This window comes from Anas platyrhynchos, chromosome 1 (genome assembly GCF_047663525.1).
Source record: "Anas platyrhynchos isolate ZD024472 breed Pekin duck chromosome 1, IASCAAS_PekinDuck_T2T, whole genome shotgun sequence".
NCBI classification, from domain to species: domain Eukaryota; kingdom Metazoa; phylum Chordata; class Aves; order Anseriformes; family Anatidae; genus Anas; species Anas platyrhynchos.
Window position 1 is genome coordinate 96,272,388 of NC_092587.1, and position 12,266 is coordinate 96,284,653.

General features: G+C 40.6%; 1 protein-coding gene across 2 annotated transcripts in view; it reads left to right on the top strand.

Annotated features, from left to right (window-relative positions):
• The window catches only part of CRYBG3 (crystallin beta-gamma domain containing 3), a 93,097-nt gene extending 81,113 nt beyond the window's left edge, over positions 1-11,984 (top strand). For both annotated transcript variants that reach the window (XM_038183867.2, XM_072025067.1), the window contains 5 exons: positions 1,999-2,138; positions 5,365-5,488; positions 7,668-7,826; positions 8,424-8,583; positions 10,021-11,984. In XM_038183867.2, coding sequence (XP_038039795.2) covers positions 1,999-2,138; positions 5,365-5,488; positions 7,668-7,826; positions 8,424-8,583; positions 10,021-10,109 — 672 coding nt within the window. In that variant the 3' untranslated portion in view covers positions 10,110-11,984. The remainder of the gene's footprint in view (positions 1-1,998; positions 2,139-5,364; positions 5,489-7,667; positions 7,827-8,423; positions 8,584-10,020) is intronic.
• The last annotated feature ends 282 nt before the right edge of the window (positions 11,985-12,266 follow it).

The following is a 12,266-nucleotide window of genomic DNA, read 5'->3' on the forward strand; positions in this document are numbered from 1 at the left end:
GTCGTTGTGATCAGCTGTCTGTGTGTGTGTCTTAGATGTGATGTCTGCTGCGTACTGGGACTCTGAAAAACCTGACAGCTTTTGCAGGCCCATCAAAGTTTAAATAGGTCTAAACCATGTGAGACCTGTAGTCATTTTAATTGACTCCACCTGTTTGCTGTTCAGATGCTTGGTTTATAAATGGATATGCTGGATCAGAGGACTCATTCATCTAGCACAGCATCCCAGTCTCTACTGTAGTGGAAAAAGCAAGATAAACATTAGGCTTTGGTAGCAGTGGCTAGCAGCAAGGATGCCAAATGGTGTTTCCTTTGCCTTCTGGTGCACCTGTGAAAATTCTCCCTTTTGGACCTGTTCTGGACGTGGCTTCTGGTCTCCACTCAGGTGAAAGCTGGAGCCAAGGGAGTAGGCTTCTTGCAGACTGGAGCGTGGTGGTCGCACCCTGCTCAGCAAAGCGAACCAAGAAGTAGCTGCCTGCACTAGATCTGTCGGTCTAGATTGCAAAGTAAGCCTTTAAGCACGTCATAAATTTGACCCACTTCATATACCAGAAGGCAGATGGGAAGAACAGGCATTCCAAAATAAAGACAAAGATGGGTTTTAATCTCTTTCTGTTTTGTAGCATTAGTTTTGTAGGAGTGTAATGGGCTTTAAAAAAATCTCTACAGGTGGACAATCCCAACCTCTTCTTTAAAACGTCTCATCAAACTCCCAGTCCATGGAGTGTAGCATGACTTACATTGTCTCTGCAGTGGTCAGTGGAGGAAAGCAATTTCTCTGAGGCAGGATCTGAACAACCAGCTACATACCAAGTGCACTGAGTCAGTGCCAGTAAATTTGTAAGTGCTGAATCACAACTGAGCTCTTCAGAGATACTGCACTATAACACATGTGCCTCTTCAAACATGAAAGTTAGGCTCTCTTAATTACTCAGCACCTTCATCAAGTATAATTCAAGATTTTGTTTCATTCATTGCACCTGGGGCCATACCTTTGTTGCAAAAGAAATTCGTCCTTTTGCACTGCACTGGCTATCTCCAGTTAACATCTTCTAAGAACAAGGTGGCTTCTGTGGAGAGGCTGCTAATTGGAGCAGTTAGACCTATTCCCTCTTCTTTTACCAGCTGCATCAAGATATAAATTGCAAGTGCTTATGATTTCAGAATTTTTCAGCTTTAAAATGCTGAAAAAACATACAAGTGTTCCTTGTACTAAGGCACAGACTTTTTATATTTAAATCTTTTCCTCCTCTGCTTTTCTGCTGATCTTACAGCTGTACCACAATTTTATGCAAACTGATCTTTTTATTTGCTTTCATAAGAAATGTCTCAGCTGTAGAGAAAAACAAAAGTGAAAAATGTTGCAATTCTACACAAGATTGAAGCAGTTACTAATAATGTTAATTTTTCATGGTCGTCAGAAGAAAAATAGAACTGTCTGTTAAAAACATTGAGAACTTTATAGTTTTGATGCCTTGAGTCCTTTTCAATTTGCAGATCCCTAAGACTTTTTCAGTGAACAAACCACTGAATAGCTAATGTAAGTCTGTGGCTGTGGCAATAGATGTGAGATTCGCCTCACTACTGTAGAAGCAATCTGCAGATCACCCTGAAAACTACTCCCATAACCTGTTCCAGCAGTAAATAAACCGGATTTTTGAAAAGCAAAGGCCTGACAATACAGACCAGATCATAGAGAGATTTTTCAAATGCGAACAGAGGCGCCTCTGCATCTCCATGTGACTCAGTCTCTGGCTTGTGTCAGTGGGGAACTACACTCTGATGACAAAGCCACTGATAAATCCAGTATGTTTCAGCTGTTTGTGCTTTGTTGGTAGATGCACTTTTTTTTTTTTCTTTGCTGCTACATTTGCTGAGGGAGCATGATCTAAACCAAAAGCATGTAGAAGTGAAATCGAAGTGGCAAAATGTGTGTACCAGGCTTAACAACTGAAGTTAACTCTGAGTAAAACTTTGCCTTTTTTCATCCTCCTCCCAGGTGTTTGCTGAGCCCTCCATCAGTCTGTTTGCTCTGGAATGCTGCAAGGGCAGAGAGCTGCACTTCACCAAACCCATCAATTCCGTTTTGAATGAGGATCTTCATTTTTACACTCAGTCTGTATGGGTGAGAAGTGGATTGTGAGTATGGAAGAAATATTCTTAATATTGTAGGAGCTATGCTGAGCATGTGTTTTCTCACAATTGCTGCCTTTTTTCATAGGATGCATTTTACATTCTGTTATTTTAAGACATTTCAAAATCCTAAAATGTTGTTGAATGCTAGATCCACCTTTTGAACCAAGAGCTGAAATGAATAAGAAATCTGGGCAGGGGATGCGTTTTTCCCCTGCTAAGAACCATCCTTTTATCCCTATGCATAATGAACAATAGAGCCTGTTGTTCAAGCCAGGAGCCAAAAGTAAATCAGTTTTGAGTCCTGACTCACAAAGACAGGTAGAATAAACTCAGTCTGCCTTTATTAACTGGTTGTAAAATACCTGCTGTAAACTGAAGTGATTTAACATGAACCACTGCAGTGGTTCAGTGAAGCCTGACAAGCTGTTTAGCTGCCACAGTCAGTGACTTGTGAGAGAAGCTTGGGGCAGATGGGACAGCTGGAGCAGTAATCGTTTCTGCTGTTAGTTTAACCCCCCCATGACTGATTAAACACCCAGCCTCTTCTGTGAAAACCATCGTGCATCTGCGGAAGTGACCTTCCAACCTTTCCCTTCTCCTCTTTTCACCTTCTGGAGAAGCTCCCAAGTATTCTGCCTTGGCCAAGTTTCAGGCCTGCACTTCGACAGCAGGAACAAAGAACTTGCCGAGTCTTGCAACGGAGGCTGACTGGAAACTGCTGTTCTTCAAATGTGACACACTTCCTGCCTTCATTTTTAACCTTTTTCCCACTTCTCTCATGGCATTCACATACACAAAGCTGTAATTGTCTTCAGAGGTCATATGGGATGACACAGAATCATGCCAAATTTGAACTAATTAAGAAAGGAATTCATGTAGACTGTTCACTGCTTACATACACCTCTGTTGTGATTCTTGCAATGAATTATGCAAACTCATTGAGTCTATTACCTCCTAGAAGTTAAAACCCGTCTATAGATATGTGATAACACTGCTGCATGCTCCTCTGATTCTTAGAGGTTGGTACAAAGCCTAAGCGTAACCTAGCTGATGCTCCAGAGCACTGCTTGTGGACTGTTTTTTTCTTTCAGACATTTCACACAAGCTTTTTCTTGAAACGTTAGCTAAGAATTGAGCCTCTTTTTCTGTAACAACAGTCACCAGCTATTGACTGTAACAGTGGGCCCATATCACTGTCACCACAGAGCTTTGCCAATTTACTCTGCATTCTAGTCCCTAGCTTCTATGCCGCTTCACTTCTGAGCCCATTCAGAAAATACATAGAGTGAGTAATATCTGCTGCTGTTGTCTTGCGTTGCCCCAGAAAGTGCTTACTATGGGGTAGTATCTCTTTGTGAGCTTTTTCTGCCATCTCATCAGGTGTGTGGCTGTAAAGGAAGGGTGAGGGCTTCAGGGCCACATAGTAGAAAAGCACGGCAGAGTAAGTGCAAGGTTCCAGCCCCTTCCCCACCTTCCTGCTTGTTTCTGAGCATCCCAGCTGGGTTAGCTGGTTCCTGTATCTGTGAAGAGTCAGGGCAGAATGAAAAGTTGCTTGGCTGGGCTTTCTCCGAGTTCCTCATGGCATTCCCCAGGAAACAGACCTCCACAGTCTGTCCTCATCCTACATTGCAAATACATGTAGGTAGCTTAAAGACTGAGGGTGTGACAGGTGATTGTGGGAGACTTCCAGTCCTAGAGCGCTGGTTTGCCTTATCTGTAACCAAGAGTTCAGGAAGGCAGATTAAGAGGGTGTTTGGGTTCCTTGCCCTGAAGCCTACTGTCAACTTTAAACAAATGACAGAGTAAGATTTATGTCTGTGCGATGGCATCTTGCTGCTGTGCTGATCCTCGGGAAGGATCCTTCCTGAGCCAACTGACCACCTCAGTGAGAAATGGCACAAGCCTCGGCTGTGGTTTGCTGAAAAGGGCTGGGGACCAAGGTGCTCCAGGGTCTGAGAAAGATGGAATAGTGGGGGCTTGTTGGTCCATGTGAGAGCCCAGATAAGCTTTGTCAATGTCAGCAAATACCAGCCCAACACGTGCTTTGGCAACAGAAACTGATTTCAAATGAGGCTGTTTAATATCCAGAGGAAAACATTAATTTTCATGAATTTTCAGTGACTTCTCAGAACGTTATCACAAGAAAAAAGTTAGAAGCATGTTAGTTAGAAGTAGAAGGAACACCTAGTGGTTGTCAAGCTGCTCTGAATACCTGTTATTCAGGAGGTATGAGACTTAATTTGAAGAAACAGTGGTAAGGCCTCACTAAGGGACCGATCACTGTTGGAATATTCCTCTATGGAGGCTCAGCCTCCTGAGCAAGGCTAGCTGGCTGCTCCTCCAAGTTATGTGCGATGGGGAAAGTAAATTACAGGTGCTGTGAGCACTGTTTGTGGATGTTTTCTCACTGACTTAAAACAAACAGAGTGCAGCCATCCCTCAAGTTCTTGGCAGCTGACCTGTAGAACAGGTAACTGGGGAAACCAGTGTTTGCTTTGTGTTCTGATGAGTTAATGAGTCAAACATTTAGGTTCACTGTCTGCACAACAATGTCCTATTGATTTAAACAAAACTGATCTATAATCCTGAGGCTGCCTTCGTAAGCAGCAACACAGTAACTACTGAGCAGATGTCTAGATAAAAGGGATCTGTATGTGCTGGCACTTTAACTCTGTTAAATGTTTTGGCCATGTTCACGTTCAGGTATGTTCACTAGAGTAGTCTGTTACAGCAATTTATGGGTTTTGGAGTAAATATTTTTTATGCATTTTTCTATTCCAGACAAGTGGATTTTTTTTTTATAGTTTTAGTTACTATAAAAGAAAACACTGGTCAAAATCATCTCGTAATTAATATATACAACCACGCAAAGCTGCTAGTACCGCTGTCTGACGTGTGGCTTCCCAGTTTGTTAATGCATGCCATGCCCACTGCAACCTGTAGTAATCCCATCTAGGTTAGTGCAAAGATTCTCAAATTTGTGGGAAAAGCTTGGGGAAGAAAGGAGGAGCCTACAAGTTTGAGGTAGGCAAACAAGTCTTAATTTAGACAGAGAACAGCTAAACCACTAAAACAGATGCTATTCTGGGGCATGGTAATGCAGCTTTGCTGGTGTCCCTGCTGTGGGGAGGTCTGGGGACTTTCAAGAGCACAGTCCTGAACATAAGCCCACAGTTTAGTTTTGTTACAGTTAACATCTAGTCTTTCACGCTCTGTTTTCTGTATCCAGGTGGATTGCATATGAAGGATGCAATTTTTTAGGAAAGCAGATTCTGCTGGAGCCCAGTGAGATTTCCAACTGGAGTGAATACAGTGGCTGGAAAGTCATCGGCTCCCTTCGTCCTATGAAGCAGGTACTGTAAGAGTGTATAAGGACTTGTGCACCTGGGCAGGGGCAATCCCAAGTACAAATACAAGCTGGGTGGAGAATGAGAGTAAGAGCAGCCCTGATGGAAGGACCTGGGGGTGTTGGTTGGTGAGAAGCTCAATGTGAGCTGGCAAGGTGCACTTGAAGCCCAGAAAGCCATCCCTGTCCTGGGCTGCATCAAAAGAAACCTGATCAGCAGGGCAAAGGAGGTGATTACACCCCTCTGCTCTGCTCTTGTGAGACCCCACCAGGAGCCCTGCATTCAGCTCTGGGGCCCCCAACATAAAGGGAATTGAATAATCGTTAAGGGACCCTTCCAACCCAAACCATGCTGTGATTCTGTGACTTTTTTTTGATGGGGGTTAGTGCAAAAGTATCGGTTGTACCACTGAGTATAATGCTGCACATCATATTCCTTAAATCAGGCCAAATGATGACAGCCAGAAGGACATACCAGAAGATTACTGTAGCAGAAAATTTCTCCACTGGCAGTTACTGAGATCTATATTAGGTTCCTAAAGGAAAATAATTCCTTGTTTCTTGGAGTCAAGTTTTGTTTTTCTGTACAGCTCATTAGCATGTTCTCTAGATTTGCTATTTTTACATTTTTGTAATATAAAAATATAAACATATAATGAGAAAACCAATTCTATATTGGCTTGTTTTATAATTAACGTTAATGGAAGCAAGAACAAGTTTGCTGTAGCCTAGATTTCCAAAAGAAGCAAAATTTATGCAGTCCCACCAGTGTTCTCCATCCTTACCTCACCCCAAGTAATGCCAATTTCTAATTCTGACCCTTCACCTTTCCGAGGGGTGTCAGGTAATCAGGGATACTGATGAACTCTAAAACAGCCAAAGCACATGCTGCTGTGTGCCCAGCCACACATCGCTGTTAGGAGCACAGTGTCCTGGAAGACAGGGAAAGGGAGTGGAAGGGAATGTGAGCAGTAATTCCACAAAAGAGTTTTCAGTAGCTCTGTTGCTCACAGAACAGCTTGTCTCCACTTCATGTCAAATGCTGCTTAATTTTTAAATCACAGATTCAACTGGGGAGATGTTACAGCGAACAAACACGATCATCTTTCCTGTTAGTTATGCATTATATGCTTCCCCAATGGAAAAGGAAAGTAATTTTAACAAAAATGATTTGTTAGTCTAGAAGTTGACAGTTCCCTGGAATTCTTTGGAAGTGGTAACTATCAAAGGATCCCATTTTGGCTCTGTTTTTGCAAATAACAATAAAATAATGTATGCTGATCGTAAAAACAGAATTCTCTCTTCAGACACTAATCTGAAGAGCTTTTGTATTCAGTAGCATCCTTTTTTATATTGCAACGGTGAGTAATATTATAAGTAGGGCCTCAGGTATGTTGCTGGGGTTTTTGGCACTTGGAGTTTGTATGCTGCTTTTTGGTTTTGTTTTTATTTTAAATTCTGCAGACAAGACTTCCTTGAGTTTGTGCAGTCAGTTGGTCATGCTTGACACTTCCATGGGCATATGTTGGGGTTTGTTTTTCTTTTTCTTTTTCTTTTTCTTTTTTTTTTTTGTGTGTGGTATTTGGCATCTGGGTGGAGCTGCCATTTATAGCTCCCTTTCCTTTATTTGCTCTGAAATCTGTGAATAATGTGAATAATCTGTGAATGAAACCACAAATCCTGTAGTAGCCCTACACAATCTATTTTTTGAGTAAGCTGAGTAAAAGGAGATGCTAGTTGAGTACCCTCTTTTCTGTGTATGTTCAAAAGCAATGGTGAAACTTCTCAGCCATATATTCCAGTTAATGGTGTTGAAGTTGCTGGATATGTGACTCAGCAAGTTCTGTGTTCAGAGAGTAAAAAGCTTGTGGATTATACCCCATTTACTGGCCTTGGAGTGAATGAAATGTGAACTAAGGCTATTTGCATACCACAGGAATTAGTTGTATAGACAAAAATACACTAAAAAAAAATATTGCTGCTTACAGCTGTCTGTCTGCATGTGAAAAACATTTAGTGCTGCCTTACATGCACATTCGTTTCCACTGAAATATTTTACATAGTCATCTGGAACTGGGGAATGCAACGTGTACTTTAGAAAACTAACGTATGATGGAAGGGAGGCATTCTGGCATCAACCTTTTGAATCTGTGTGGTGTTAACTCTCTTCCTTCACACCATTTCAGCCAGCAGTGTACCTCAGAATCAAGAACAGAGCCCACGGTAAATACCTGACAGTTTCTGGAAGCCTAGCAGATATAAGAGCAACATCAGTGTGCGTGTCTCCATACAATGGCAAAAATACCCAGCTCTGGCACTACTGTCGTGGGCTCTTCAAATCCAAGGTGAGTTTCCAGATTCTGGAAGTGGGTTGTAACACCTGGATTTCTAAAAGAAGCTAGCATTAACACTGGGATAGCTTTTGGCGTCTCTTAGGCATGTTGAACCAAAACTTCTATAACCTGTATCTTCCTGCTGTGTATAGACAGATGTGCTCTGCCTGCTTTGGCAAATTAGACAACTTTTTATATCTGCCTAATGGCACTGATGTTCTTCTAAGTGGGAATCTGTTTGTGTTTTTTTTTTTTTTTTGTCTAAAGTCACATTTAAGAACGTTTATTATCTCTAAATAGTTAAGAATTTCTCTGAAAATGAATAAACAAAGAAACGCTGTGTTTTTGTATTAATGCTGCCCTTGATGGTCTGTTTTTAATATAAAAAAGCTGTTGACCTAACATAAGAAATAACTAGAGTAACAAAGACCACCTTCTGTGATTGAGCAACTAGTCAATTGCTGAATAATCTGTTCCTGGCTTACTCGCCAGGAACATTACCAACTATAGCATGATTACTATAATATTTTCAGTGCCTGAAAAAGAAATAAGTCAGACACAAAACTGAAGCTTTGTGGCCTGGATCTCATTTTTCTTTTTGCTTCTTAGGCTAACAATGCCTGTCTGGATGTCATTGGTGGCAGAGACGTGCCTGGAGCCAAAGTCGCACTCTGGGCAGAACATGGGAAGGAAAGGCAAAAGTGGAGACTCAACGAGGATGGAACCATTAGTTCATACCTCAGCGACCAACTGGTACTTGATATTAAAGGTATGTAAAAAACAAATGAAATCAACCCTCACATGTTCTAAATGCATTTAAGATTGTGGCCAGTTGCAGTATTCCAGCTCCTAAGGTTAAATACTGTATCGTGTGTTGCTAGTTTTATGTTCAGTTGCTTGACAGTGGGACAAGTCATTATTGTTTGATCCCAGAGGTTTACTTTGATCAAATCAGTTATTCTACTTCAGGGAATTCAGTAGCGCTGATAGCAAGAAATGGTGGTTACAGAAGACACACCAGTGGTGGAAAAACCACCACCACCGAACAGGTGTGCCTAAAGAGAAAAGTGCTTGCTCCTGATGTTTTCAGGCTGGTGAAAATTCTCATTGCTGACGTATGAGTCCTACTTGACCCATCATAATAGAACAGCCTCACTGGAGGCTGCCTGTTCCTCACGCACAACTCATTCCAGCCCCGCTGCTGGTGCTAAGGTTTTATCCCTAAGGAAAAGTGGTGGGACAGTGACCTTACAGTGTCTGGCTATGAGGCTGGGGGCTCCATGGTGCTGCCTTCTCAGATAGAAGAACTAAGTGAATTAGCTGATGGCCTAACACCCCTGCAGGCTTTACAGGCCAGGGTAATGGCACACCCCACATCTGAAGTTATCAACCTTTACAGTAAGTGTCCCGCTGGCCATTACAGATCTGACCTTTGCACCTCAAACTTACTGACAGTGAATTCTCAGCTCAGTGATGTTAAATACAGCATTTCTGGCTTCCAGAACTAAGGAGTTAAACCACCATTACTAACTGATAAATAGTGACTAGCAAGCAATTAGATGCAAAGTGAAATCCCAACTGGTAATACTGATAGCAATTCTTACAGTAAAGCTGTGCCACCTAGATTACTGCACAATGTTGAAGGCTCGAGCAGGGAGGTACCATTTGACTGCTTTTTAGAGCACAGATTTCTATTTATGGCATGGTAAAAATGCACTGTTATTTCTATGCTACGTGTATTTGAAGGAGAGAAATTTTAAAGACTTCCTAAATCTGGGGTTGAAATGGTCATTTTATGCCAAATATCCCATAGCTGTAATTCTGTGTATTTTCACTTTAGCAATATGGAAGTTAAAAATCCACTCACATAGTGGGATCTCAGGGTCTGCCAAAAGCAAAAACTTCTTTAGAGGTGCAGTTTCTTTGCACAAAGGAATATTGAGGACTCAAGTTTGTGGTGGACTCTGCTTAAACAGCAGAGTCCACCACTTAAGCCTCCTTAGGGCTTAAGTTGATAAATGATAGTTCGAAGGAGACGAACAGCGATGGAAAGGCAGACAGTAGCCTGTCCCTCACAGAATGTCTTTCAGCTACTTCTCAGTCACGTTTTTAAAGATTCTATTGAGACTTTTAAAGATTCTATTGAGACTTTTCTGAGCTTTTCTTTTTTAATGGTTTGCCTTTATGAATTTGTTTTGTTTTTAAGGAGGAAATTATTATGACAAGAATCACATCATTATGAATCAGCCAGTAGAGGACAAACATTCACAAAAATGGGACATTGAAATATTGTGAGTAAAACCCACCACACATATGGACCTTATGTTGTTTCTTAACATCTGGAGGAAAAAACCTACTACTGAAGTCATGCACCACTGGAACCTTATGCAGCAAATCCTCTCTGCTTTCCTTTGTGCAAAGCACCAGCTCCTTAAACCAACTGGATTTTGCTCAAATCTGGAGGATGTGAGGGTGAGCTAAATAATGTCTTTCCACCGGGACTGTACTCTGAGCTGATTCTTTTAGAGGCCTCTCCTATAAAAGTCGCTGTTACTCTTCATCTAAAGAATTAAAGTAAATGCAGAAGGCTAGACAGAAGTTTTGCAGGATATGAACTGCAAGAGATAATATGGAAAAGGCTCTTTAGAAACGTTGTCTTTTCCTGTCTCTCAAAAACTGATGAAAGCTCACTGAAGTATGACTGCACTATCGAGCTTGATAGAGGTTGAGTTGGATTTTTATGTCCCAAGGGAAACAGTTCAGGCTCTAAGCAATCCTGAACCTCAAATCATATCTCTTGCTAAAGTGCAATTTATTTTGTTCATAAAGACAACTTTGAACTGGAATTCCCAGCTCAGTATATGAAATGGGGCAATAATGAGTCTGACTGTTACCTTCCTAATGTTACTGGTAGGCCTTTGTCTTCATTTGTTTTAGCAAGACCAACTTTCCAAATTTAAGAACTTGTTTTGCAGATCCATGGGCTGTGTCCAACCCATGAAATTGTGAGTAATCCCTGAAGATCACTTTTAAACGTAGGCATAGATGCATATATCAAGAGAATCAGCTATCTTGGGTCAGACTAGATTTCTACAAGGGCTTACTGAATTTAGAACAGTGATGATTTTACTCTAGCTTGTTTTCATGCATATAGACTAATTTAATACAATGTAATTAGTTCCTGAAGCCATGTCTTCCTTCAGAAGGTAACTCACTAAGTGCTAGCAGCCTGCATTCCAACTTGCTTGATGTCAAAAGAACAGTGTAACAACTATTTTAAGGTTCCTCTGGCTCATCAAAGGAGCAGGAATTAGACTAATGAAGACCAGTCCAGCATGCTTGCAGATTCTTCAGTTTCAGCAATATGCAGCCATCCCACCTGCTGTCACTTAAGGTAGGGAGAAAAAAATACTGTACTGCAGTTGTTGCAGGCTTGTAATAAGCATGTTCCTCACTCAACATGGACAAATACATAAGGAACTGCAGACACTTGTAGGGCTGTTAACACCTCAAGTGGAATAGAAGTCCCTTAGTTCACTGGTATCTTCATTTTGCATGTCACTAAATTAATCTACTTCATTGAATATGTAATTTTTTTTCCTTATTTGTATATTCAGGGTATGTATTTCTATAACTATTTAAAGAGTTTAGATTAGTGAAAAACAAAGCTATTTTAGTTTCCAAAAGCTGTAACTATTCCAGTGCACCCAAACAGGATTCATCCTTAAGCAAGTAAAAACCCATGACCCTATTTGCCACAGAAGTAAAATATATGGATGTCTATTTTTGTATGAAATGGAATTCTATACAGTACTATTTAAAAAAAAAGTCTACTTGCACTTAACTTACTATTTTACATTCTAAAATTATCATAAATCTGCTGTTTAAATAACAGATTTCCAAATGTATGTATATATTTTTACAACTAAAGCACTTGTTTTGCTTTTTTTAATATAAGTCAGTATATCATGTTCTACACGTGATTTGCTTTCTATATGCAATTTTAAAGCCTGTGTAAAAAGTTCTAGTCTTTTAAATCAAGAACAACTAAATCATATTTGGTGTGCCAGTGTTACATAACCAAGTGAAGAAGGCTTTTGTACTTAAGAGATCTTGAATGTAAAATGCTAAGCATGTATATTTGAATTGTATAAAACTTTTTAGGAGGAATCTTTTGCCTGTTGGTTTCTTTTTAAACAAACTTAAAACACAATAATAGTTTTTAATAGATATCAAGCATATTCCTGTCAAGTATTTTCTTTCAACTGGCCAAAAAAACAGAACTAAGTAAGTATATTCAATAAGTGACTGCCATTATATTGGTTTGCTTACTAAATGTAGGTTTTAAAGTATTAAGGTAATTGCAATACTGCCACCGGAACCCACTCAGGCGAGTGTTGGAGATACAAATGCCAGGTACCGGTTTGGTTTACTTTCAGATTAAGAAGGCAC